This window comes from Schistocerca gregaria, chromosome 4, assembly GCF_023897955.1.
Source record: "Schistocerca gregaria isolate iqSchGreg1 chromosome 4, iqSchGreg1.2, whole genome shotgun sequence".
NCBI classification, from domain to species: domain Eukaryota; kingdom Metazoa; phylum Arthropoda; class Insecta; order Orthoptera; family Acrididae; genus Schistocerca; species Schistocerca gregaria.
This window is the reverse complement of record NC_064923.1, coordinates 679,742,736-679,767,906: the sequence shown is the minus strand read 5'-3', so window position 1 is coordinate 679,767,906 and position 25,171 is coordinate 679,742,736. Positions and strand designations below refer to the sequence as shown.

Genomic DNA, 25,171 nt, shown 5'->3' with positions numbered 1-25,171 from the left:
TTATTTATCTTGGTGTGTTTTTGAATAGTATGCCCATATATTTTAAATGCCAAGGCAGTTACATTTAATTTTTTCTAAAAATTTCAGGATTCCATCATGCCCAATGGCTTTCTTCACGAGTTCCAGAGTCTTGGTAAGTGTAAATTGTTACATTACTAATGCAAATGAATCAAAGCTATAGAGATGCTACAGCCAACAGGAGAAGGAATGGAAAGTTTATGCCAACTGATGTCTTACACATTATGTAGCATGCCTCTCATTACATCGTTAATTCTGTTGGCTATGTGTTAAAAGTCATAGATTCAAGTTTCCAGACATCAAATGAAGAGGTGGGTCTTGTCTGAATATTCTGGTCTGTCCCTTAATCAAATGAAATGTTTTACGACTATCTGAAATTTGAGAGACTGGTCATAGAACATTTAACTTTCCATGTATGCCCCACTGTAAATGTAGCTGAGTGTACCATGAAACAAGGCCTGCCTTATGTAGTGTTCTGTCAGGAAAGATATTATTTCAATGTTAGTAAATTGTGTTACATAAATACATTGACATTTCTTCACATAACAGTCATGAACCTGATCACTGTGTATCATTTCAACTGTGAAGAAGTCTGATGACAGAAAGTTAAGAATTGTGATGTCTTGTCACAAACCATAAATGTAACATTTAGTTCTAATAAACAACGCAAGACATTGGCATATTTTTTGAAAATTGACAACACATGTCTCATATGCTGTATGTGATATTTTATTTGTTTCTTTCACTTATATATGTCACTGCAATGTCTGTTTACATTATGTCTCAACTGAGTATATCTTGTGGAGGTGGAAGTACACTGGGGGTAGATTTGCTTGTATCAAACTGTTTACTGTACCAGTATAGATTGTGATGACCTCACCGCATAGCAAAAATAATTATCAAAATCTGAACTGTGAAATCACCAAAACTATAGTTGTAAAACCATACTATTTGTTATAGTTCTCAATTGGTCACAATCCAAAACTTTATTTATGAACTGAAACACCAAATGTTTATAAGAAACTGCTCTGAAAATAACCTGGGTCAACAAAATTGTTTATATTCCCTCCGAAACCTCAAAAACACCAAAGACAATATTTTACAGAATTTACAATAGGTGACAAAATTAGTTGAATCACGTACAACACTGTTAATAATTACATGAACACTAGAGGGTTTCACCATAAATCTACCAACTTTTGTGTATAACCAGCATCTCTCAATATTACGACACATAGCAATACAATATCAAAGCTTTTAATACTGTGTAAACATCCCCCATGTGTCTTGACAGCTGACATATATGATTCATGCTCACAGCAGGAAATGTACCAATGGTGAAACAGCAGCTTTTATGTCACTAGTCAGTTCTCAGGGAACCAACACATAAAATCATCTAAATTAATGTGGCTGCAATAATTTTGAGTTGCAAGGAGAACTAGTTCTAATGAGATGAAGAAGTTTATGCTTACTGGTGTTTCAACAATGACTACCATGCAACTATTAGTTCACTAATGGCACCTTTATTTTCAATAGCAGAAAGCAAACATAAACAAGCAAAGAACTGATATGAATAGAGTCCATAACTCTACTACTTTTAATAGAGAAAGTAAACCCTGTTACATCATGACTCACAGTATTCATCACATCCTTGATAATTTCTATGATATCTCTCCATGAATTATGCTTGTTGTTACAATACATTCACATATAAAATCTTCCTATTTCCCTCATGTCACGTTCCACAGGAATTCCTACCAAATGATAAGTTGATGTATATATATTACAGTTATTCCATGACTAGCAGTCACTATCAGTAAACTGTGACCTGTTCTCAGAAAATATAGCTTTGGGTTTACCAAATTCACAAAATAGTCCTATTTTAACTTGGTCAAAATTGCCTTGCCAATTGCATTGCACAGAGGATGGAGCTTTACAAATTTAGATAAAACTGCCAATACTACAAAAATATAAGCAAAACCTCCTTTTGTCTTCAGCAGAGGGTCGTAAAAATCCACTGGTAATACATTCATTAAGTTTTTTGATTTATCATTTGCATTGGAATCCTATACGTTTGACTCATAACTTTTGCTCTCTGACATTTGTCATATGTTTTAATATGGTTATTCATCCACTTTACCATATTGTCAAAAATTACAGTCTCTCAATTTCTGTACACACTTTTTAGCACCTACATGTCAAAAACTCAAATGAATGTAATCAATTATGTCACCTATATATTCACTGGGCCAATACACCTTCCAATCCTCTGAATTTTCGTTGGTTGTCTAAATAAAACTCTCCCATGTACTTTGTGGTACTTTGGAAACTTATTGTTAGCATTTGACACATCCAAGTCTCTCTTTACCATTTTCCTTACCTCATGATGATGCTGATATCTCCTCATGTATTTACAAATATTTTATATTTTCTTTTATATAAAATAATTTTACACCCTCTTCATCTAAATCTCAACCTACTTCACCCTTTCTCCTAGTGGCAACATGGATAATGCATCCATCACCCTGTTCTGTGTACCTTTGACATGTTTGATCTCATACTCAAACTGCCGCATAAATATTGTCCACCTTGTCGGCCATAAATGCAGCATTTCTTAAAAAAATATGAGAGCTCTGTGATCAATATAAATGATAAATTTTGCTTCCCCATTGATAATCTCTGAATTTTTTGAATCCCCAAACTATCACTGAAGCTTCACATTCAGTTACAGTATAATTTCTCTAATATTTTGCCAACAATGTGCTTGAAAAGGCAATTGTCCTATGATCTTCCTTCTCATCATCTCCAAAATTCTGGAACAATTCCACTCTGATACCATATGCACTGGAGTCAGTCCCTAAACAAAAGGGTTGTCTGAGACCAGATTGCATAAAATTCTATCTTCCTTCAAAGCTTTCTTAAGATGATCAAAAGCTTTCTCACATTCACGTGGCCAAGAAAAAGGTACCTTGGGATGCAACAACTTATTCACACATGAATTATTGAACACCTGACCAGACACAAAATTTCTGTAGAAATTACACAGACATAGAAAAGACTTCAATTGCTTACGATTCTTGGGAGGTGGAAATTCCTTAACTGCTTTTATCTTGTCAGGGTCAACTTTGATACCAGTGTTTGATAGGATTGTACCCAAGAATTTTATCTCCTTTCTTATGAACTCGCATTTCTTAAATCTCAGGGTCTTGCCCACTTTTCTCAAAGCCTGAAATACCTCATTCAATAAATTACAATAATTTTCCCAAGTTTCTGTAGCAACTAATAGGTCATCCACATATACTGTTATTTTTGAATGCAGTTCTGGTGCTAAGACTTGGCAGAGAGCTCGTATGACTACTGACACACTAATGTTCAAACCAAAGGAAACCCCAAGATATTGGTAACACTTCCCATTCACCAAGAATGCAGTACACATCATATACTCCTTTGCAAGTGTAATTTGCCAGTAACCACCTGTTAGATCAAGACCTAGCACATAATTCATATTATAATATTTTTGTGATATTCCATCCATTTTCTCCAAGCAATCAGTTTCTCTGTTCACTATAGCATTCAACATTGTAGCATCTATGACAACCCTCATACTGCCATCCTTCCTATCCACTACTATCAATGGGCCACAATATCCACTCTTACTCCTCTCTATGACCTCACACTCTACCATCCTCTCAATTTCCTTATACACTGCTTCCCTCAACACAAACAGTATAGTAAAAGGTTTTCGTGCAAAAGGCTTATGTGTTTTCAATCTAATTAACACTAAAAATTCTTATTTTTACCTGGCTTATCTGAAAATATGAGGGCCATTTTCTTTCTATCTTTCTGTTCCTTTTTTTTCTTTTGCAACCTCAATTTGGCTATTTAAAAAAAAAAACAGTTCATAGAAAACAATTATTTTATTACCAAAAGTTTTGTACACTTATGGTTACTTTTTAACATAATTACAAAAAAGGTTGAGACATTTATCATACCTATGGACAAGTTCTGCAATACCCTCTTCAAAAAATGTTGCCACCAATGACTGCAAATGAGCATTGACGTTGTTTTGAAGATCTTCATTGGTTTGAAAGTGCTGCCCTCCTAGTCACGTCTTCAGTTCAGGTAAAAGGTGAAAGTCACAGGGTGCCAGATCAGGACTGTATGGCAGGTGATCAAAAATGTCCCATTGAAATTGTTCAAGGAGCCAATGGGTTGTGCCAGCAGTGTGTGGACAAGCATTGTCATGGATCAACACAATTCCTGAAGTCAAGTGCAAATTTAGCCATTCAAGACAAACAAAGAGGTTTGTTTCTGACCCTTCACTCTCAAAACTGATGAAACTATCCCCACAATTAACCTCTGCTTTGCAATCCATTAACCAATCCATGCCCAGGATGATATTAACACTGAAGGCAGGTACCACAAAAAAATTGCATACCCATTACCTCATTATCATCCCTTATACAATTATAAAATTCTTCAGCTACTGCACTAATTTCATTACCAGTGTCTATAGGAGCTTTCTCTTCCCTACTGTAGACCCTTATTTTTACAAAAGGTTGCCCAGCTTTAATATCATCAAAATCCTCTTCCTCATGCAATAATTGTTCCTCAATATTGCTATGTTCCCAATTTCCACAACCTAATTCTGGATTTTCCACCTTTACCAACTCTTTCTGAATCACATAGAAACATCTATCTTTCATATTGCAAGTTGTCACCCCTTTATCCTTACCAATGATGAACAGACAAATCTTCCTCTGTATTTTCATTGACATTATGGTTCAAAGAATATGTAGAAGTCTCTCCCACAAGAACATTAGAAATTTGCCCTCCTTCATTACCATTTTCCTGCAAAATACTGTGTAAAAGAAATGTGTCCCTTTGTACCTCCTCTCATTTTTTGTCACTACAAATACTCTCACTATCTCCTTCTTCTTCACTCCTAACACTTGCAATTTGTATTACATTATTTTCTCTTTTACTTCCCTACATCTCTTCATATTCCCTTACACCATAATACACAGGGGGAAACATCTCCATACAAGAACCTACTGATGCCTTGTTCCTCCTATAACTAACTTCAGCCACTGTCTCTTAAATCACCAAGTTCTGACCTCTACACCTTCTGTCATCTCCACTAGCATTACTAGTGTCATTAAGAACTACTAGACACCTTGCCTCATTGTGGCAACTGGCCATATTAGTGGGCCCCAATATGTGAACTGCCCCAGCACGGGCTCTCACTGTTGCGGGATACTGTTTCCCCGATGAAATTCTCTCCTTATTTCCTGACCTTTACTGTTACCCCTAAAACTTCCTCTACCTCATACATTTATTTGATTCACTCTGTTAGCCTGTTCTCTGTTTCCTTGGTACCACTCATAATCTCTGTTTTCACGAAATGAACAATTTGTCTGCCATCGGTCTACATCCCTCACTCTATTCAGAAAATATTTCCCATTATTATTATTATGCCCTATCAAGAAACACCTTTAATAAGGTGGTAACATCCCCATTAAAATCTCTATTGTATACCTATTACTCTAAGTACCATCCAAGTGTTTCAATTTATTGATCCACCTTTCATAGTACTCTTGCTTACTCTCTCTATTTCTTCTAACATACTGTGGGGCCTTCTTAAAGCCTTCAATAACACCACTTTGTTTCTCTTTGGACCAGTACTCTCCCAGAAAAGCTGACTCAAATTCCTCAAATGTTTCATATTTATCAGGTGCATCAGCTCTCCAATACAAACTTTCACCTTCTAGACTAGCAGTAGCCCTCCTCAATTTATCTTTGTCTATCCACTCTACAGTAAGCTGACTATTTAGACTGTTTATAAAAGACACAGGATGCACATTATTCCTAGGGTCAATCACTATATTAATAAAACTACTACCATCTCTCACATGCACTACTACAGATGAAACTGTATAATTCCTATCTTCTACTGGGCTTTCTAGTCCCCACTATATTTTCAATCACAGTAGTGGTCTCTTTAATTTGCTCCACTTTGGCCTCAGTCTTTTGGCTATATTCTTTGAAGATTTTGTCACAATACTCTTTGACTTCAGTTCTACCTTGTTTAAACTCATTAGCTTGACCTTCAACATTTTTATCCAAGCATTCTACCTTTCCCTTTACCTCAAACTCAATTTTTTTTGTTTCTCCTGTAACTCAAATTCTGTCTCTTTAAACATCTCTTTAATATCATCTTTGAACTTTGCAAAATCTTTGCCCAGATCTAAATTGACCTCAGACACCTTCCTTTCTGACCTGTATTCCAATGTCTTCTTGAAGTCTTTCAATCTTTGACTGAATTTTTCATCTAACTGTTTCAGCCCCTCTTTCATTTCCTCCTGCCCTTTTTTATTTTCTTTATTTCTTTCTGCCCTTTTTCCATCCCTTCTTTCATCCTTTCTGTAAACCTTCTTTCATTTCTTGTCTCTTTTCCAACCATTCTCTGATTTCTTTCACCTCATCCCTCATTTCCTTCTGCCCTTTATCTGTTCCTTCTTTCGCTCCTTTCACCTCTGCTAGCACCTGGTTTCACTTTAATGTCTAATCCTTTATCTACATTTTCCATAACAACTCTTCTTCTTTTTTTCTCCTTGCTCACTTCCCCACACCTTGAAACTAGATACACACTCATCCTCTTTGATTGTCATTTTGTCTACAAAAGGAAACCACACAAAACAAAACAATACAATTTTTCCCCTCCAAATTTCAAACTCTGATACTACGGCTGACAGATTCAAAAGGACAGTATTACTAAAACACTGTCCTGTCACAACACGGTGCCATATATAATGACCTGACTCCATAGGAAAAATTATTATCAAAATCTGAACTGTGAAGTTACCCAAAATTGTAGTTGGAAAACCAATCTATTTGTTATATTTCTCAACTGGTCACAATCCCACTTTATTTATGAACTGAAAAAGTGAATGTTTAAGAGAAACTGCACTGAAAGTAGCCTGAATCAACAATATTGTGTACATACCCTACAAAACTTCAAAAACATCAAAGACAATATCTGACAGAATTTAGAAAAGGTGAGAAACTTATGTGAATCACACACAACTCGCCATGCATCTACCCGCTTTTGGGTACAACCAGCATCACTTAATACTATGACTCATAGCAATACAATATCAAAGCTTTTAGTATTGTGTAAACATTCCCCATGTGTTTTGACAACTGACATGTCATAGTGGCCCCTTATCAGTTACAGGCCCTGCACAACAGATAAGCAAGGTGGGCTGCGAACCTCCCTTCAAGAGCTCAGATTGAAACATCACCAGTAGATGCAAACAACAACAGATTTTCCACATAAACACAGAACCACTTCATGAAAAGCCATGTGACAGAGATCCACCAGTTGTAACTAATATGACTATGTGTAGCACTCCGCTGAATCGGCATTATAAGCATTTATAAGCATGCCAACAAAGTCAGACCAGCAGTGTGTACCTACAGCCAGGACAGCTCTGGCTGCCAGCTGTAGCATAGTAGATACTCACTGTAGCCTTTAGTAGAAAGTTGTATCTTTGTAATTCTGTAGAGTAATACTTTTGAATAATTGTTCTTGAGTTTGGAAATTGATGCATGCCTAGAAGACATTTTACAATAGTTATAATGAAGTGTGTTCAAACTTGATCACTAGTTCTTTCCTGCCAACTGCAGGACACTACATGACATATATGATTTGTGCTCACAGCAGGAAATGTAAAAATGGTGAAATAGCAGCTTTTATGTCATTGGTCAGATCTCAGGCAATTAGGGCGGTCACTGTAATTTACGTGTGTAGCCATATTTCATGACAAAATACTTTTATCAGTCACTGTCACATTCTGTACTCATAACAATACATAAAATCACCTAAATTAATGCAGCTACAATAATTTTGAGATGCAAGGAGAAATTGTTCTAGTGAGAGGATGAGGTTTGTATTTACTGGTGTTTCCAACAATGACTACCATGCAACTGTTCACTAATGCTACTTTAATTTTCAATAGCAGAGAGCAAACATAAATAAGCGAAGAACTGATTTGAATAGAGTACATAACTCTACTACTTTTAATAGAGAAAGAAAGTTTTTAAATCAAGGAATAGTGTTCAGCAAAATATCTTAATTTTTTGTTGCATAAGAAGCGTTGCACTGGGCAGCACAATGTCAGTGGGTTACGATGTTGTGAGCAGGATACAGGCAGTTCTGCTTGTTAATCTTCTCTGGCAAAATGTGAACAAAGTTTCTGCACAGCTGTATCAGTAACGCAGTGGTGATTAACAAACCACAAGATGCTGGTATGTGAACGTTGTTGACATGTCCCCTCTTGCAAAGCACATTAAGAAGACTGTGTTTGTTTATACACTTTGTGCTCTGTCTGTGATTCTTTCATCCATAACTACACAGTTTGTCACATTCATATAGCCATAGACACAAATACACAGTTCATATAATTGTTCTTTTATGTGATGCGCACCATAAACAATTTACACTCTGTTCTCAGAGGTCAAACTTCTGTAATGTCATTGAAAGTCAGATATACTGCACAGTTCATTAAAGCCTCCACTTTCATGGCTTGATAAGACGCCAAAGACAACAGTTCCACCACTTGAAAATCAATGCCAGCAAAGTTCATTCGCAGAAAAGCACTGTTTGTGTCAGTCACAACAAAATCTTATTAGCAGCACTTTCACAGTCCAGTTTATTTGCTCCTAAAGTTCACTAGTGAAGGCATTATGTGCCACAGTGGTACAGCAAATTGATGTTCTTATAGTTTGGTATCACTGTCCATACAATTCCAGGTGCTTTCCATAAAAACATAGTATAATTTTCCCTTGCACGCTTCACAGACCCATCATCCACCATACCTTCAACTACACATCCTCTGTCCGACTATTGATATGGCTATCGCTGTTCCCTCTCTACAGATGTTATATCACTATCATAAATTACATAAATCTTTATAAATATTCTTGGCAGCATTTTTGCAATTAATAAAATACCAAAAAAGAAATTTAGATACTTTTTCACAGTTAAAAAGCAAGAAACATATTTATAAATTGAAAAATGAAATAATCACAATTACATCTTTACATTTAAAAACCACAGTAGCACGTTACATCACCATAATTACATATTCCAGTAGGAGCAACAACAAAAAATAGAGAACAAAAGAAAATCATGGCAAAAAATTTTGAGTGTGTAATTGGCAATGCCTTCACAACGTCTGGTGCAATTGACAAGCCACTGGGAGAGGATCTTGGTAAACACCATGTTGTGTTCTACACCTATAGGGTTGTAGTATATATGGTGATCCATATAACATTATTTACAGATTGTGGCAAAATTCAGCTAATTTTGTATTCATTTTTTCATTTAATGATTTAAGTTTTTGAAGCCAGTATTCCACCCAGAGGATCAATGATAATGATTGGTGTACTGGCAAGCGTGGATGTGGCTTTTAGATGGTTTGCCACTTCCAACTAGGTGAATACTGGGTTGGTACCCATGTCTCACCTCAGTTACATGAATCACAAGCATTTTCAAAATGTTCACATATTTTCATATGGGGCAGACATACAATGATGGGGTACACAGATTCCATCCTGAGGGGAAGGCTGGTGGAAAGTAGGGCATCCAGCCAGCCTCTCCCACTAACATTACCACATCCAGATACAGGATGTATGCAGAAAAAAAATTGAAGCATCTAAAAGATGAGGTTGGATACATACACTTAATTCACATTTGACAAATAAACCACTTTCAGCTATGTGTAAACCTTTATTTACTGGAACATGAACAGTTTCATGATATCAAATCACATCTTCAGGTGTACATCTGAACAAGACACTAAACATTATGATCCAAAATGTGGACACCTATTATACTAATCTGACAACCAATATGAAATACTCACTTGTCAGTGAAATATTAAAATCTTACTTTGGGAAAGAAGGAGGCTCGGTCTTCTCAAAATAAAAAACTGATACTTGCAGCAAACAGGTCATCATAGAAAAATTCACAATTTGAAAAACACATGTTAGAACAGTGTTAACCTACAATGAAAAGGACAGAATAAGAAAAGTCCCAGTTAGCAATGTTGAAGGCCCAATTGTTAAGCAAATTTAGATCATACCAGGAAATGGTGAATAGCATCCCTCCAACTGCATTGCCACAAAAGACTACGTTGCTAGTCAATGTAATCATATGTGTCACAGTCTATGGCATTAGTGCCACCACACACATAATTGATGAAAGTTAAAGACATTTCTGCACATGTCCAAATATTATGGGAATGAATGAGGCCCCTGTTACACAATACAACCCTACAAACTACAAAATGTCACCATAAAAAAAAATAGATACAGTAAAATGGATGAGTTGCAACACCATATAACATGAAACCCAGGATGAATAACTAAGAAATAAAAAAAAATAAAAAAATAAAAACTATTACATTACATCCTTGAAAGTCTGATCCCTTTAATCCCACAAACCAACCACATCCTTGAAAGACAATCAAACCTTAGATAGTTTGTTGTAATTTCTTAACTCCACCTGTCTATTTAGGATGTGTCAAGGGCATAACTTTAGACTCTGCATAATTTCAATCTCTTCAAGAATGTTTAATGTCTTCCCCTTTTCTTCTCTGGGTAAGACTTTTAAATTATTAGCTACACATTTTACATAGAGTCAGAATCACAAAACTGGTTACATAAAAGCAGACTTCATATTCCTCACACTTCCATTGGTTACCATAGTTGGCACAATTTCACAAAAAGTAGACAAAAAGCTTAGGACAAAAAAGATAAAGCCAGCATTATTTATTCCACAGAATCTTGGCTGGAGACTTTTACATAGAGATAAGTTTGTTTGTGAAAAGTACAATGCTACTGGAGCATACCGAATCAGTTGTGACAGTTGTCCTGCAAGGTATATGGGGCAGGCTCACAGAGTGTTTGGCATTAGGTTTATATAATGCCAATGTTTGAGGAATTCAAAGTCTACTTTAAGTAACCACTTACATGAGTTTGGCGATTCCATAATATGTATAGCTGAAGTCTTATGCAGATAAGAAGTGACACAGACCTTAAACATTCTTGAAGAGATGAACTATGTGGAATATAAACTAATATCCTCAACACACTCTTAATACTCAAATGGTGTTAAGACATTACAATGTATTATCCAGCTTTTATTATCTCCCAAGGAGACTCTGATAGCTTTTTTTATTCTTCGGATACTGATCCTGGGTTTGTTGTTATGTACTCTTGCATCTGGTCAGTTTTGTTGTATCTATTTTTGTAGCGTAATATTTCATAGTTCAGTGTGTAATGGCGGCCTCACTCATTCATGTGATATTTGGACACACTTGGAAAATGGTTGGAATTTCCCCATTTACATGTGTAGTAGTGCTACTGCCCTCCACTGTGACACACATGTATACATTGACTAGCACTGTGGCCCTGCATGACGAGGCAGTTGGAGGGATGCTGTCCACAGATTCCTGGTATGATCTGAGTTTTCTTAACCATCAGGGTTTCAATATTAGTAGCTGGCACATTTGTTATTTTGTTCTTTTCATTGTGGGTTAATGTGTATTAACGTGTCAGTTTTTCAACAGGTGAATTTGATCTGTGATGTCCTGCTTCATGTGGGTAACAACATCTTATTTTGAGAATATTGAGCCCCCTCCTTCCAATATTACTGGCTTAAAGTTTCACTGATGTGTGAGAATTTTATATTGGTTGTCATATGGCTCAGATTATTAGGATATGCGTTCTTTTTTTTAGATCATAATCCCAACTGTAGGCATTGTATCTTGTTCAGATGTACATGATTTGATATCATGAAACCGGTTATGTTCCTGTAAATAAAGCTTCATATACAGTTGGAAGTGTTTGATTTGTTAAGTATCGACTACTTCAGCTGCAGATGCCCATAACATAAAGCTATTTAGTAATCCACACTCATGATGGGTATATAAATGATTAGACAAATTACAATTATGAGCAAATTAAATTGGGAAAACCACAATGACAATATTGTGGGGAAGGCAAAACAGACCTGCGCTTTGTTGGCAGAACTCCTTAGAAGATGCAATAAACCCACTAAAGAGGCAGCCTACATTACACTTGTGCATCTTCTGCTGGAATATTGCTGTGCAGTGTGGGATCCTTACCAGGTAGGATTGATGGAGGACATCAGAAAAGTGCAAAGAAGGGCAGCTCACTTTGTGTTATTGTGCAATAGGTGTGTGTGTGTCACTGATATGATACACAAGTTGGGGTGGCAGTCACTGAAACAAAGGTGGTCTTCTTTGCAGTGATATCTATTTACGAAATTTCAATCACCAACTTTCTCTTCTGAATACGAAAATCTTTTGTTGGCACCCACCTACATAGGGAGAAATGATCATCATAATAAAATAAGAGAAATCAGAGCTCGAACGGAAAGATTTAGATGTTCCTTTTTACTACACACCATTCGAGAGTGAAATGGTAGAGAAGTAATATGAAAATGGTTCAATGAACTCTCTGCCAGGCACTTAAGTGTGAATTGCAGAGTAACCATGTAGATGTAGATGTCTCTGCTACACATGAACTAACCACCAGAGTATATTTGTATTGTTTGTGTTAATGTTGTGACCAGACTTAATTAGGGTATAAAAGACCCATGAATAGTGTCAGGCATTGAATGCTCACTGTGAAATATACAAAAGAGCCACTTACTCATGTGAGACAGCATTATCAGTACCTGGCAGACTTTGAGAGGTGCCTCTTTGTCGGTCTTCATTTGCCCAACAGTTGAATCATGCAGCATCCAGATTTGTGAGGCACTCAGATGTGACAGTGGTCCTACGTGCTGCATGATATGTGAGAGCAGGCAAACTTGCTGTCAAGGTTCCAGCTGAGCACATCTGACCACCACATGGTAGGATCACCGTTTGTGCACCAAGAAAATTGTAACCCATTCACATCTGTTCCTGCCACCCAAGAACACGTAATGGACTCCCTGCAACATTCTGCATCATCCCACACCATTTGTTGGAGACTAACAGCAGAGCAGCTGGACTAGGGAATTACCAACCCATGTGTAGTCTGCCACTAATACAGCAACACAAACTGCTGTCCTTGGAGTGGTTCCAAGACCAGGAAGCATGGACAGTTGATGAATGGCATCATGTTGTGTTCAGTGATAATGAATGGTTCTGTGTTACCCTGAATGTAGGTGTGGCAGTGACCTGGGAAGATGTCCCATTCTTCCAATATTTTGGTGAGGCACATCAGTGTTATTCTTGATGTCGTAGTATGTGGAGCCACCAGGTTTGTTGTCAGGTCATGGTTGGTTATGACTGAGGGAATTCTGACAGCTCAGTGGTACATCATGGGCATCCTGAGTCCATGTGTGTTAACTCTCATGTGACAGGATCAATGTGACATTTTTCAACAGGACACTGCTTGCCCACACATTGCACTTGTCTCTATGAACTGCCTGCCTAATGTCAAGGTACTTCTGTGGCCAGCAAGATCCCAAAATCTGTCCCTGATAGAACATGTACGTGACCAGCTCAGATGTCAATTCCATTACAGTGCCAGCATCCAGGATATCAAGGACCAGTTACTACAATTGTGAGCTCTCTTTCCTAAAGGGAGCATATGGTGGCCTTATGACATCCTTATAATCAAGTCAGTGGATGCATCCACATCAGAATGGGTGCAACATTATCCTGAAGTCTTGTATTGCAGACTGGCACAATGAAAAAGAATGCTGGAAATATTCAGCTTTTGGACTAACTCCTACATGAGAAGTAGAAACCTCACACACATTGAAAGGTTAGCAGCAGTCCAGCAGGGGTGGGTAGTGAGGTTATGATAAGGCCTATCTGCCCCCCCCCCCCCCCCCCCCAACTCCCCCCTCTCTCTCTCTGTTCAGTATTTTTTTTTTTTTTTTGAATCTGCTGAATTTGAATTTGAATGTTTTATCTGTCTAAAAACCCTCATTCGTGTGGATTTACTGTTAGTTTGTTGGCTTCTGCTTTAGTAATGCTGTTGTGTTGTTCATGACATCCCACACTGATGGACTTCTAAGGCTTATCTGTCCACAACACTGGTCACACCATCAGTCTATTGGCATGATACTGGTCATCTACTAATCACAAACATTTTTCATGGTGGAAAATTTACTTGCCATTATCCCTTGACATGATCCAAGAGCTACACATAGTATTGATTTCCATGTTGGGCAGATATACTTTTCCTTTTTTTTTTTTTTTTTTTTTTTTTTTTTTAAGAGGAAACCACTCATTGAAAAAAAGGAGCACCGAGTTGTCGATAGACGCACACAAAAGAAAGAGAAATTGCTAGATTTCGGAGTTGTCCATTGACAAGTTAGAGTAAACGTCAGGATCCGAACTGGAATGGGGTGACAGAATAGAGGAAGGGGAAACTTTTGTGTAGAGTGTTTGGGGAAGGTGGATTACCTGAAACTGAAGCCAGGAAGATTACGAGAGTGGATGATATGTTGTAAGGGTGACTTCCATCAGCATAGTTTAGAGAGGCTGGTGGTGGAGGGAATGATCAAGATGGTGTGGGCTGTGAAGCAGCCGTTGAAATTGAGCAAGTTGTGCTCAGCTGCATGTCATGCCACTGGGAGGTCAACTTTGACCACTTGGTGGCACATTGTGCAGCTGAGTACAATGTTCTCAATGTCAGTGGCTGCTTCACCAGCAGCACATGTGGCTGAGTACAACACATGCTCAGTTTCAATGGCTACTTCACAACCCATGCCATCCTGATCCTTCCCTCCATCACCAGCTTCTCTTAACTGCGCAGATGGGATTTATCTTTACGATACATCCTCTGCTCCCATAATCATCCTAGTCGCAGTCATAGGTAACCCACTGCCTCGCACCCTCCAACCAAATGTTTCCTCTTCCTCTATTTTGTCACCCCACCAACTCGCATTCACATGTCACCTTCAGTGTGTGCTCCCTACTGGCCCCAACAATCATACATTACACACCTAGCCCATATATTTGCCACCCCTCCCTCCTGAAGATACAAAGTTAGTTCTTTTTGCTGATGATACAAGTATAGTAATAACATCCAAAAACCAAGAACTAAGTGATGTAATTGTAAATGATGTTTTTCACAAAATTATTAAGTGGTTCTCAGCAAGCGGACTCTCTTTAAATTTTGATAAAACACAGTATATACAGTTCCGTACAGTAAATGGCACAACTCCAGTAATAAATATAGACTTTGAACAGAAGTCTGTAGCTAAGGTAGAATTTTCAAAATTTTTAGGTGTGTCCATTAATGAGAGGTTAAACTGGAAGCAACACATTGATGGTCTGCTGAAATGTCTGAGTTCGGCTACGTATGCTATTAGGGTTATTGCAAAATTTTAGTAATAAGAATCTCAGTAAATTAGCTTACTATGCCTACTTTCATTCACTGCTTTCATATGGTATCATATTCTGGGGTAATTCATCGTTGAGTAGAAAAGTATTCATTGCTCAAAAACGTGTAATCAGAATAATTGCTGGAGCCCACCCACGGTCATCTTGCAGACATCTATTTAAGGATCTAGGGATCCTCACAGTAACCTCACAAACAAAGATTCCAAGACTTACCAAGTGGGAAAGTGCCGGCAGACAGGCACAATGAACAAAACACACACACACACACACACACAGAATTGCTAGCTTTCGCAACCGATGGTTGCTTCTTCAGGAAGGAGAGGGAAAGACGAAAGGATGTGGGTTTTAAGGGAGAGGGTAAGGAGTCATTCCAATCCCGGGAGTGGAAAGACTTCCCTTAGGGGGAAAAAAAGGACAGGTGTACACTAGCACACACACACACACATATCCATCCGCACATACACAGACACAAGCAGACATATTTAAAGGCAAAGAGTAAGGGCAGAGATGTCAGTCGAGGCGGAATTACAGAGGCAAAGAAGTTGTTGAAAGACAGGTGAGGTATGAGCGGCGGCAGCTATAACACCAGGAGAAAGGATGATCTTCACTATGCAGGGTTAAATCTGACTTTGGCACAGAAGGGGGTAAATTATGCTGCCACAAAAGTCTTTCGTCACCTACCAAACAGCATCAAAAGCCTGACAGATAGTCAACCACCATTTAAAAATAAATTAAAAGAATGTCTAGATGACAACTCCTTCTACTCATTGGCTGAATTTTTAGATATAAATTAAGGGAGGGAAAAAAAACTTAAGCATTAGTGTCGTGCAATATTTTGTGTAATGTAATATCTTGTACAGACATCTTTCATTAACCTGACACGTTCCACATCGTTACGAAGTGTCATATTCAGGATCTATGGAACAAGTATTAATCTAATCTAAACCCCTAGCCGACAAACCAACTGCATCCCTCTGAGCCACTAACCAGTTATCCCTAATCCCTCTACCTACCTCCCAGCTCCCTCTCCTTCTACCCTCCGCACCTAACACTACATCCACCTATATATAAATAAAATAGAAAGAAACTTCCACATGGGAAAAATATATTAAAAACAAAGATTCCAAGATTTACCAAGCGGGAAAGCGCCGGCAGACAGGCACATGAACAAAACACACAAACACACACACAGAATTACTAGCTTTCGCAACCGATGGTTGCTTCTTCAGGAAGGAGAGGGAAAGACGAAAGGATGTGGGTTTTAAGGGAGAGGGTAAGGAGTCATTCCAAGCCCGGGAGCGGAAAGAACACACACACACACACACACACACACACACACACACACACACACACACACACACACACACACATATATCCATCCGCACATACACAGACACAAGCAGACATATTTCATCAGACACACACACACACACACACACACACATATATATATATATATATATATATATATATATATATATATATATATATATATATATATATGAAAGACGAAAGAATGTGGGTTTTAAGGGGGAGGGTAAGGAGTCATTCCAATCCCGGAGCGGAAAGACTTACCGTAGGGGAAAAAAGGACAGGTGTACACTCGCACACACACATATCCATCCGCACATACACAGACACAAGTCTGCCAGTGCTTTTGTTTGGTAAGTCACATCATCTTTGTTTATACAAAGATGATGTGACTTACCAAACAAAAGCACTGGCAGGTCGATAGACACACAAACAAACACAAACATACACACAAAATTCAAGCTTTTGCAACAAACCGTTGCTTCATCAGGAAAGAGGGAAGCAGAGGGAAAGACAAAAGGATGTGGGTTTTAAGGGAGAGGGTAAGGAGTCATTCCAATTGTGGGAGCGGAAAGACTTACCTTAGGGGGAAAAAGGACAGGTATACACTCGCACACACACTCACATATCCGTCCGCACATACACAGACACACACAAGCAGACACTTGTAAATGTCCTTTACAAATGTCTGCTTGTGTCTGTGTATTTGCAGATGGATCTGTGTGTGTGTGTGTCCGTGTGTGTGTGCGCGCGCGCTTGTGAAAACTGGCACCTCATATTAAAGGACTCAAAAATACTGTAAAAATTTTATATTTTAAGAAATAAGGTCTGTTTTGGTACAATTCTCAGTAAATTTGAGGGACCTGTTGATGGTTTTGATACAAATGGGATTCGGCAAATACCATCTCAGTTTATTTGAAGTCCAGTATTGAGTCACTGATGACTAAATTCATTGCACAACCAATTTGTAACAATGATGCAACTAAGGGAATAATAATATTTTCATCTGCAATGAAAAATACACATCTCTGGAGACAACTTTATGTTAAAAATTTTGTTCCTTTTCTTAAAAATATTGTTCCATATCTGTCAGTATTGGACTCCTAAAAATAATCTCTGTAGTCACATTCACATTCTTTCCTTTAGCAGATTTAGACACAATAGAGATGTGTTTTTGTTGAGCACTTCCTTGGAAATGTGAAAATAAGTACATTTGTTTACAACATATGTACTTTACAAATGTAGATGCATATCATAAATTACAAAATTTTTGGGAGGCTGACGTTTATATGATGGTAGTCTGAAAATTCTTGCCTGCTGAACAGAGATGTGCATCACATTCTACAATGACACAAAAGAAATGCAGGTGGCTTATTTTTTTGCAAACTATACTATTGCACTTTAAATTAGTGACCTCAAAACAGTACACCACATGAAAGCAATGAACAAATTACACATGGAGTAATCAATGCAAATATATTAATCATATGTTTTTTGTTATGTGTTTGTAAGGATTTTCTCTTACACATTATAAACAAAAAATATAATAACTGCTTCTGTTTTTTTCAGCCTTATGATTGTTGTGGGTGTGACAGTTGGAGCAATCATTTAGTGAGTAAATTAATTATTCATTACATGATCTTTACATGTTATATATACTATGTTTCAGATCATATATACCTAATTCTGATAATATTACTTGAATTTCTGTAATTATAATTTTTACAAGAGCAGTAACATTATGAATAACAGTTCATACTTGGGAACTGAAACTAAACTAGGGCATTCATTCAGTACACTTTAAATCCGAAGTTCTTTTTAGAAACTGAATTGCAGTAAATAGTAGCTGATGAACAGAAGGAACTTAGAATCCACACAGGCATAAAATTCATGCTGTTATATATGTACTTCTATAGTTCACATTAAATGATATTGCCAGAAAGAAGAACTTCAAATGATTAATAATATATTAGAAAAAATAATTGTTATAATCTGTTTCTAGGCTTTAATTATTAAACCAGTATTATTGTCTCACATCAAACACTTATCATTTATAGGTTTTTATCATTAAACCAGCATTAGTTTCTCACATAAAACACTATTCATATAAAGAGGATATTTTTAACTTCCTAATAATGTTTTATAATCCAAACAAACAGAAAACCCAATAGGATCATAAAAATTTTGATCTTCATTTACGTCATCTATGAATCTCTGCTAATTGTGGCAGAGGGCACTTTTCACAGTGCCTAATGTTAGGGCTTTCTCCCATTCCATTTGTGAATGAAGTGTGAGAGAGACACTTAAAACAAATTAATACTAAGAGCAGATTTTTAATTTAAACTTTTTAGAGTATACATATTCCATACTTAAGCTCCTTGTCATTAAATCCAATTTAACTCATCTCATACAATTTGCAGCAAGGTTACAGAAACTAGCAGTACTCCTGTTGACCACATTGTTATAGGTGCACTTAGATTGCAAATTTGTGGTGTAATTCCTATAGTTAATAATCTCTCAGATCATGATGATCAACAGCTGATGTTTAATAAGTTGCAAAGGAAAAAATAAATGAGGTCTTGAAGAAGCATTTTAAAAATACAGTGTAGAAATAAATCCACAATGCACTTGGCTATATTGAAACATGTAACATAGTTACAGGCTACTTTGAAAATGGTTTTTCTTAGAAATCAGGCTATTAAATGGATTAAATGCTTCTAAATTCTGTGTTACATAAAAAGCTAGAGTATCATGCAAAACTAAGAGAAGATAAAGGGATACAGTATGTACTGTTTTACAAACTGCATTGGAAAAATTATCACATGTCTGTAAAATCACACAAGTCAAACAAACCTGAGAGTGTTTTTGCAGCTCTCCTTTGTAAATGCTAAGTATCCTCTGTTGGTTCTATTTTATATGGGCCCCATGCAAGCAATATTTTAGAAAGGGCTGCACAAGTTTTTGTAAGCAATCTTCTATGTAGAAAGACATCATTTTCCCAGTGTTCTGTGAGTGAACCAAAGTGTGCCAATAGCTTTATCTATGATCATTCCATTATACACTCCTGGAAATTGAAATAAGAACACCGTGAATTCATTGTCCCAGGAAGGGGAAACTTTATTGACACATTCCTGGGGTCAGATACATCACATGATCACACTGACAGAACCACAGGCACATAGACACAGGCAACAGAGCATGCACAATGTCGGCACTAGTACAGTGTATATCCACCTTTCGCAGCAATGCAGGCTGCTATTCTCCCATGGAGACGATCATAGAGATGCTGGATGTAGTCCTGTGGAACGGCTTGCCATGCCATTTCCACCTGGCGCCTCAGTTGGACCAGCGTTCGTGCTGGACGTGCAGACCGCGTGAGACGACGCTTCATCCAGTCCCAAACATGCTCAATGGGGGACAGATCCGGAGATCTTGCTGGCCAGGGTAGTTGACTTACACCTTCTAGAGCACGTTGGGTGGCACGGGATACATGCGGACGTGCATTGTCCTGTTGGAACAGCAAGTTCCCTTGCCGGTCTAGGAATAGTAGAACGATGGGTTCGATGACGGTTTGGATGTACCGTGCACTATTCAGTGTCCCCTCGACGATCACCAGAGGTGTACGGCCAGTGTAGGAGATCGCTCCCCACACCATGATGCCGGGTGTTGGCCCTGTGTGCCTCGGTCGTATGCAGTCCTGATTGTGGCGCTCACCTGCACGGTGCCAAACACGCATACGACCATCATTGGCACCAAGGCAGAAGCGACTCTCATCGCTGAAGACGAAACGTCTCCATTCGTCCCTCCATTCACGCCTGTCGCGACACCACTGGAGGCGGGCTGCACGATGTTGGGGCGTGAGTGGAAGACGGCCTAACAGTGTGCGGGACCGTAGCCCAGCTTCATGGAGATGGTTGCGAATGGTCCTCGCCGATACCCCAGGAGCAACAGTGTCCCTAATATGCTGGGAAGTGGCAGTGCGGTCCCCTACGTCACTGCGTAGGATCCTACGGTCTTGGCGTGCATCCATGCGTCGCTGCGGTCCAGTCCCAGGTTGACGGGCACGTGCACCTTCCGCCGACCACTGGCGACAACATCGATGTACTGTGGAGATCTCACGCCCCACCCGGCCTCCCGCATGCCCACTATATGCCCTCGCTCAAAGTCCGTCAACTGCACATACGGTTAACGTCCACGCTGTCGCGGCATGCTACCAGTGTTAAAGACTGCGATGGAGCTCCATATGCCACGGCAAACTGGCTGACACTGACGGCGGTGGTGCACAAATGCTGCGCAGCTTGCGCCATTCGACAGCCAACACTGTGGTTCCTGGTGTGTCCGCTGTGCCGTGCGTGTGATCATTGCTTGTACAGCCCTCTCGCAGTGTCCGGAGCAAGTATGGTGGGTCTGACACACCGGTGTCAATGTGGTCTTTTTTCCATTTCCAGGAGTGTATATCCCCACAAATTATTACAACTAAGTATTTATTTGAATTGACTGATTCAAAATGTGATTCACCGATTTTGTAGCCATACTAATTTTCTGCATTTTGTGAAGTGCCCAATTTTACATTTCTGAACATTAAATGCAAGTTGCCAACCTTTACACACTTCAGAATCTTTCAGTATCTGACTGGATATTTGTGCAGTTTTCTTTTTGGATAGTACTTTGTTATAGGTAATGGCATCATCTGTAAAAAGTCAACCATCTCATAATACACAAAATGAACAGGGTGTGTCCCAACACATTTTCCTGGGGCATACCTCAAATCATTTCTAAATTTTTTGATGACTCTGCTTCCTTTCTTGGGGCAGAGTTGAAGATAGTTTGGGAAAGGTTAAAATGGAACACAAATCATTCAGACCACAGGATGACTGGAAGATCCTACCACGACAAACATTTTGATTTTCTTTTTTGGGAAGAGAGGGTGGGGGTGGGGAGAGTTGATTGCCGAAAAGGTGTAGAAGGATTGATGCATCTCACTAGAAACCTTACACTTTCCTTGTGATGGATGGTTTTCAGTTTTCAATTGAACGTATACCCAGAACAATTTTATTGTATTCAGAACTGACCATGAAATCGTACACTCATATGCTGCTGAAATATTTAAAGGTTTTTTGTTATGGTGATAATGACAGGTCACTGTATATAGGAAGCTTTGATGTTAGAAATTTTCAGTCTGTCGTTACTGAAAACACCATAGGACTGGATATATGACACTGCCATTATATAGAGTATTTTTCTGTAATCTTTACTGTGAATTTGCATTTGGTCTAAGCAAAGATTGGATGATCGTACAAAATTATCCCCATAGTTCAAGTGAGATGGAGAATATTGTAACCTTCACTTTAGGGCCACCAATCATTCATTAAACACAAAGTTAGCTTTTTGCAACAACAGAAGATATAGTCTTTTAGTCTATGAAACCAAACATTAATTGTTCCTGATTGAAATTAGTAAGCCCAACCATGAGTACTTTGTTGTGCACATGCATTGCAGTTATAGTACTAATCATAATTCCAAATAAGTCATATGGTGATGGAAACCACATCCTCATCAAACAGAAGCACTGTACAGAAATTGTGGTGGCCGGTGTAATGTTAAGCTCTCTCTATACAACTTAAGCGTTTTTGTGGACTTACTTGTTGAAGAATGCTGGTTCTGCTTTCTTGCAGCGTCAATGTCTTCTGCTAGCACCGGATACTTCTCTGAAGATTTCACTGCTAGGAAGATGAAATTTTCACTCTCTCATTCTCTCTCTTCTTATTTAAAAAGTATGCTACTGTTCGAATATCATTCAATGCACCAGAACATAAAACACAAGTGTCTCCAGACTTTCGTAAAATTCTGGGGGCTCTACAAAATGTTATATCAGTTTGTGGAATGTAGGTAAGAGAACCCTTTCTCTGATCATGCAGTAAATCAGAAAACATAACAGTCACTATACAACACAATTACAGTCTAGCCCATGTAGTTATTTTCATAGTGGCGGAACCAGACAATAGCAGCTAGCAAATGAGAAACTGAGGGCAAGGCCACCAGGTAGCCTTATATTTGGTTGCTACAGAATTTTATGTAACCAGCCTGTGGTACCAGTGGCCTCTCCATGGGAGACACTTTCATGGATGTGTGTGATGTTATACATGTCAGTAAATTTGTATCATCTGTTGTTACTTCTAGCATGGCTACCAAAGAGACTTTGAAATATGCAATACAACTTCCAGTGTGGTTTTATTTCTGTTACAATCAAAAGAGAAATGCAAAGCATCCCTACCAAATTTGCTCTATAATTATTAGCCAATCTGAATTAATTTTAATGACACAACACTTGTAAAAATGTAGAATTGCAGAAACGGTCAGCTTTTTGTATGATTGGCTGACTGGCAATGATCTGTACACTCTGGTGTCTTCTAACACTTTGAACAAGTAGCACCATATTGAAACTGACCTTTCCATTCTTGGTCTTTCAGGATTTTCTGAGTCTGAGAATGATAAGTGTGAATATTTTTCCCTAACTTATGGAATCTTACAGCTTCATGTACACGCACCAGAGAGACAGAGCAGTTGTTACATTATTGCTGCTCCAAAATGTTTGAATTGCTCTGTACACACCTCTTAAATGCACAGGTTGACAAGTTGAGTTTTCCTCCCTTCTTCAGTAGAGCTAACATTGTGATTCTTCTGAGACTTCACCTAACATTATTTAATTTGTTATATTACCTGCATATTGGAGAGGAAACACAGATCATGAAATTTGCTGAAGTGAATACATCTCCATTTCTGTGATGATTTTTTAAAATTAAAATTTATGTCTGCTGCCAAAAATATTTATTCTGTACACAGCTCAACTGGTGTACGGATTCCAGAAAATGTTGAAGATCGGGTTGTTCTGCAGAGTGATGTCAGCCAGCTTGCTCTGCCAACATTTACACCTCGGCTGTTTTTCTTGATTCTGTTGCCACCGTAAGTGCACAAATTGTTAAATGTGAATTTTTGAACTTTTTTGCTTGTCAGATTCAATAGAATGTAGTAACTAAATTATATACTTAGTAGGCAAAGTGATTTAATTAATGAACATAAACTATTTGCTGTTGTACAGTAGTCTGTCATGCATTTTCATACATAAGATAAGGTATCTATGAACAAAAATGATGCATGAAGGTTTTGTGTGCACTAAAATGTACCCTGGAGGTATTACTGTACATTATACAGTGGTGCAGATACTAGGTATATGAGAAATCTTGTACAAAACTGTTACTGGCAATTACTGTGTGAAGTACAAGGTGTACAACTTTGCTTCCACCTTTTTTTCCCCAACATTTGAGGCTTTAATGAAACAAATTCATTACACATGTAACATTCAAAGTATTTTCCATCAATGGTCACTAATTTCTCCCATCTTTCAGGCAGTGTATGAATCCTGCTTTGCAAAAGTTGTTCATCTTTTGAAGCAATCCATAAATTGATTCAATTTGTGACATCTTCATAAGATCAGGCATGTTGGTGAGCTCGACCATGCGCCATTGATCTAAACCGGTTATATTCAGAGGGAGCAATGTCTGGAGAATATGGCAGGTGGGGTATGACTTCCCACTTTAATGTTTCCAAGTACATTTTGACCTCTTTTTTAACATGGGGTTGAGCGTTATCATGCTGCAAAATCACTTTATTGTGCCTCTTGCTGTATTGCGACTATTTGTCTTTTAATGTTCTGCTCAAATGCATTAATTGTGTTTGTAATGAGCACCTGTGATTGTTTCACTTGGTTTTAACACCTCATAGTACACTACGCTAAGCTGGTCACACTAAATGCAGAGCATGATCTTGGAGCCATGAATATTCGGTTTGGCCGTCAATGTGCAAGCACAGCCAGGATACCACCCTGATTTTTTGCATTTAGCATTAGCACAATAAACCCACTATTCACCCCCAGTCACAATGCAAAGCAGAAATCCTTTCCGTTTTTACCTCTGAAGCAACTGTTCACTAACACACAAATGCTGTTCAACGTCTCTTGGTTTCAGCTCACACAGGACCCATGTTCCTTCTTTCTCAATCATTCCCATAGCCTTGAGGCATTTTGAAGTGGCTTGCTGTGTCACTTCCACTAATCATGCCAGTTCTTCTTCAGTTTGACATGAGTCTTCACTCAGAAATGTCTCCAATTCTGTATCTTCAAAAACATTCTCTCTTCCACCACTATGCTGGTCTATGACTGTTCTTGAAGCATTGAAACCACTCACAACATGTCCTTTCACTAATAGCATCCTTACCATATGTATTTGAGAGCATTCAATGAGACTCAGCCACTGTTTTTTTCATACTGAAACAAAGCAGTAACACCTCGCACAAATGATGAGAATTAGGCTCATAAACTGACATTTTCAATCAAGAACAACTTTATG

General features: G+C 38.2%; 1 protein-coding gene across 3 annotated transcripts in view; it reads left to right on the top strand.

Moving 5' to 3' along the window:
• The window catches only part of LOC126365988 (sodium/hydrogen exchanger 2-like), a 457,436-nt gene that overhangs the window by 306,285 nt on the left and 125,980 nt on the right, over positions 1-25,171 (top strand). For all 3 annotated transcript variants that reach the window (XM_050008801.1, XM_050008803.1, XM_050008802.1), the window contains 3 exons: positions 88-133; positions 18,336-18,377; positions 23,610-23,729. In XM_050008801.1, the coding sequence (XP_049864758.1) occupies positions 88-133; positions 18,336-18,377; positions 23,610-23,729 (208 nt within the window). The remainder of the gene's footprint in view (positions 1-87; positions 134-18,335; positions 18,378-23,609; positions 23,730-25,171) is intronic.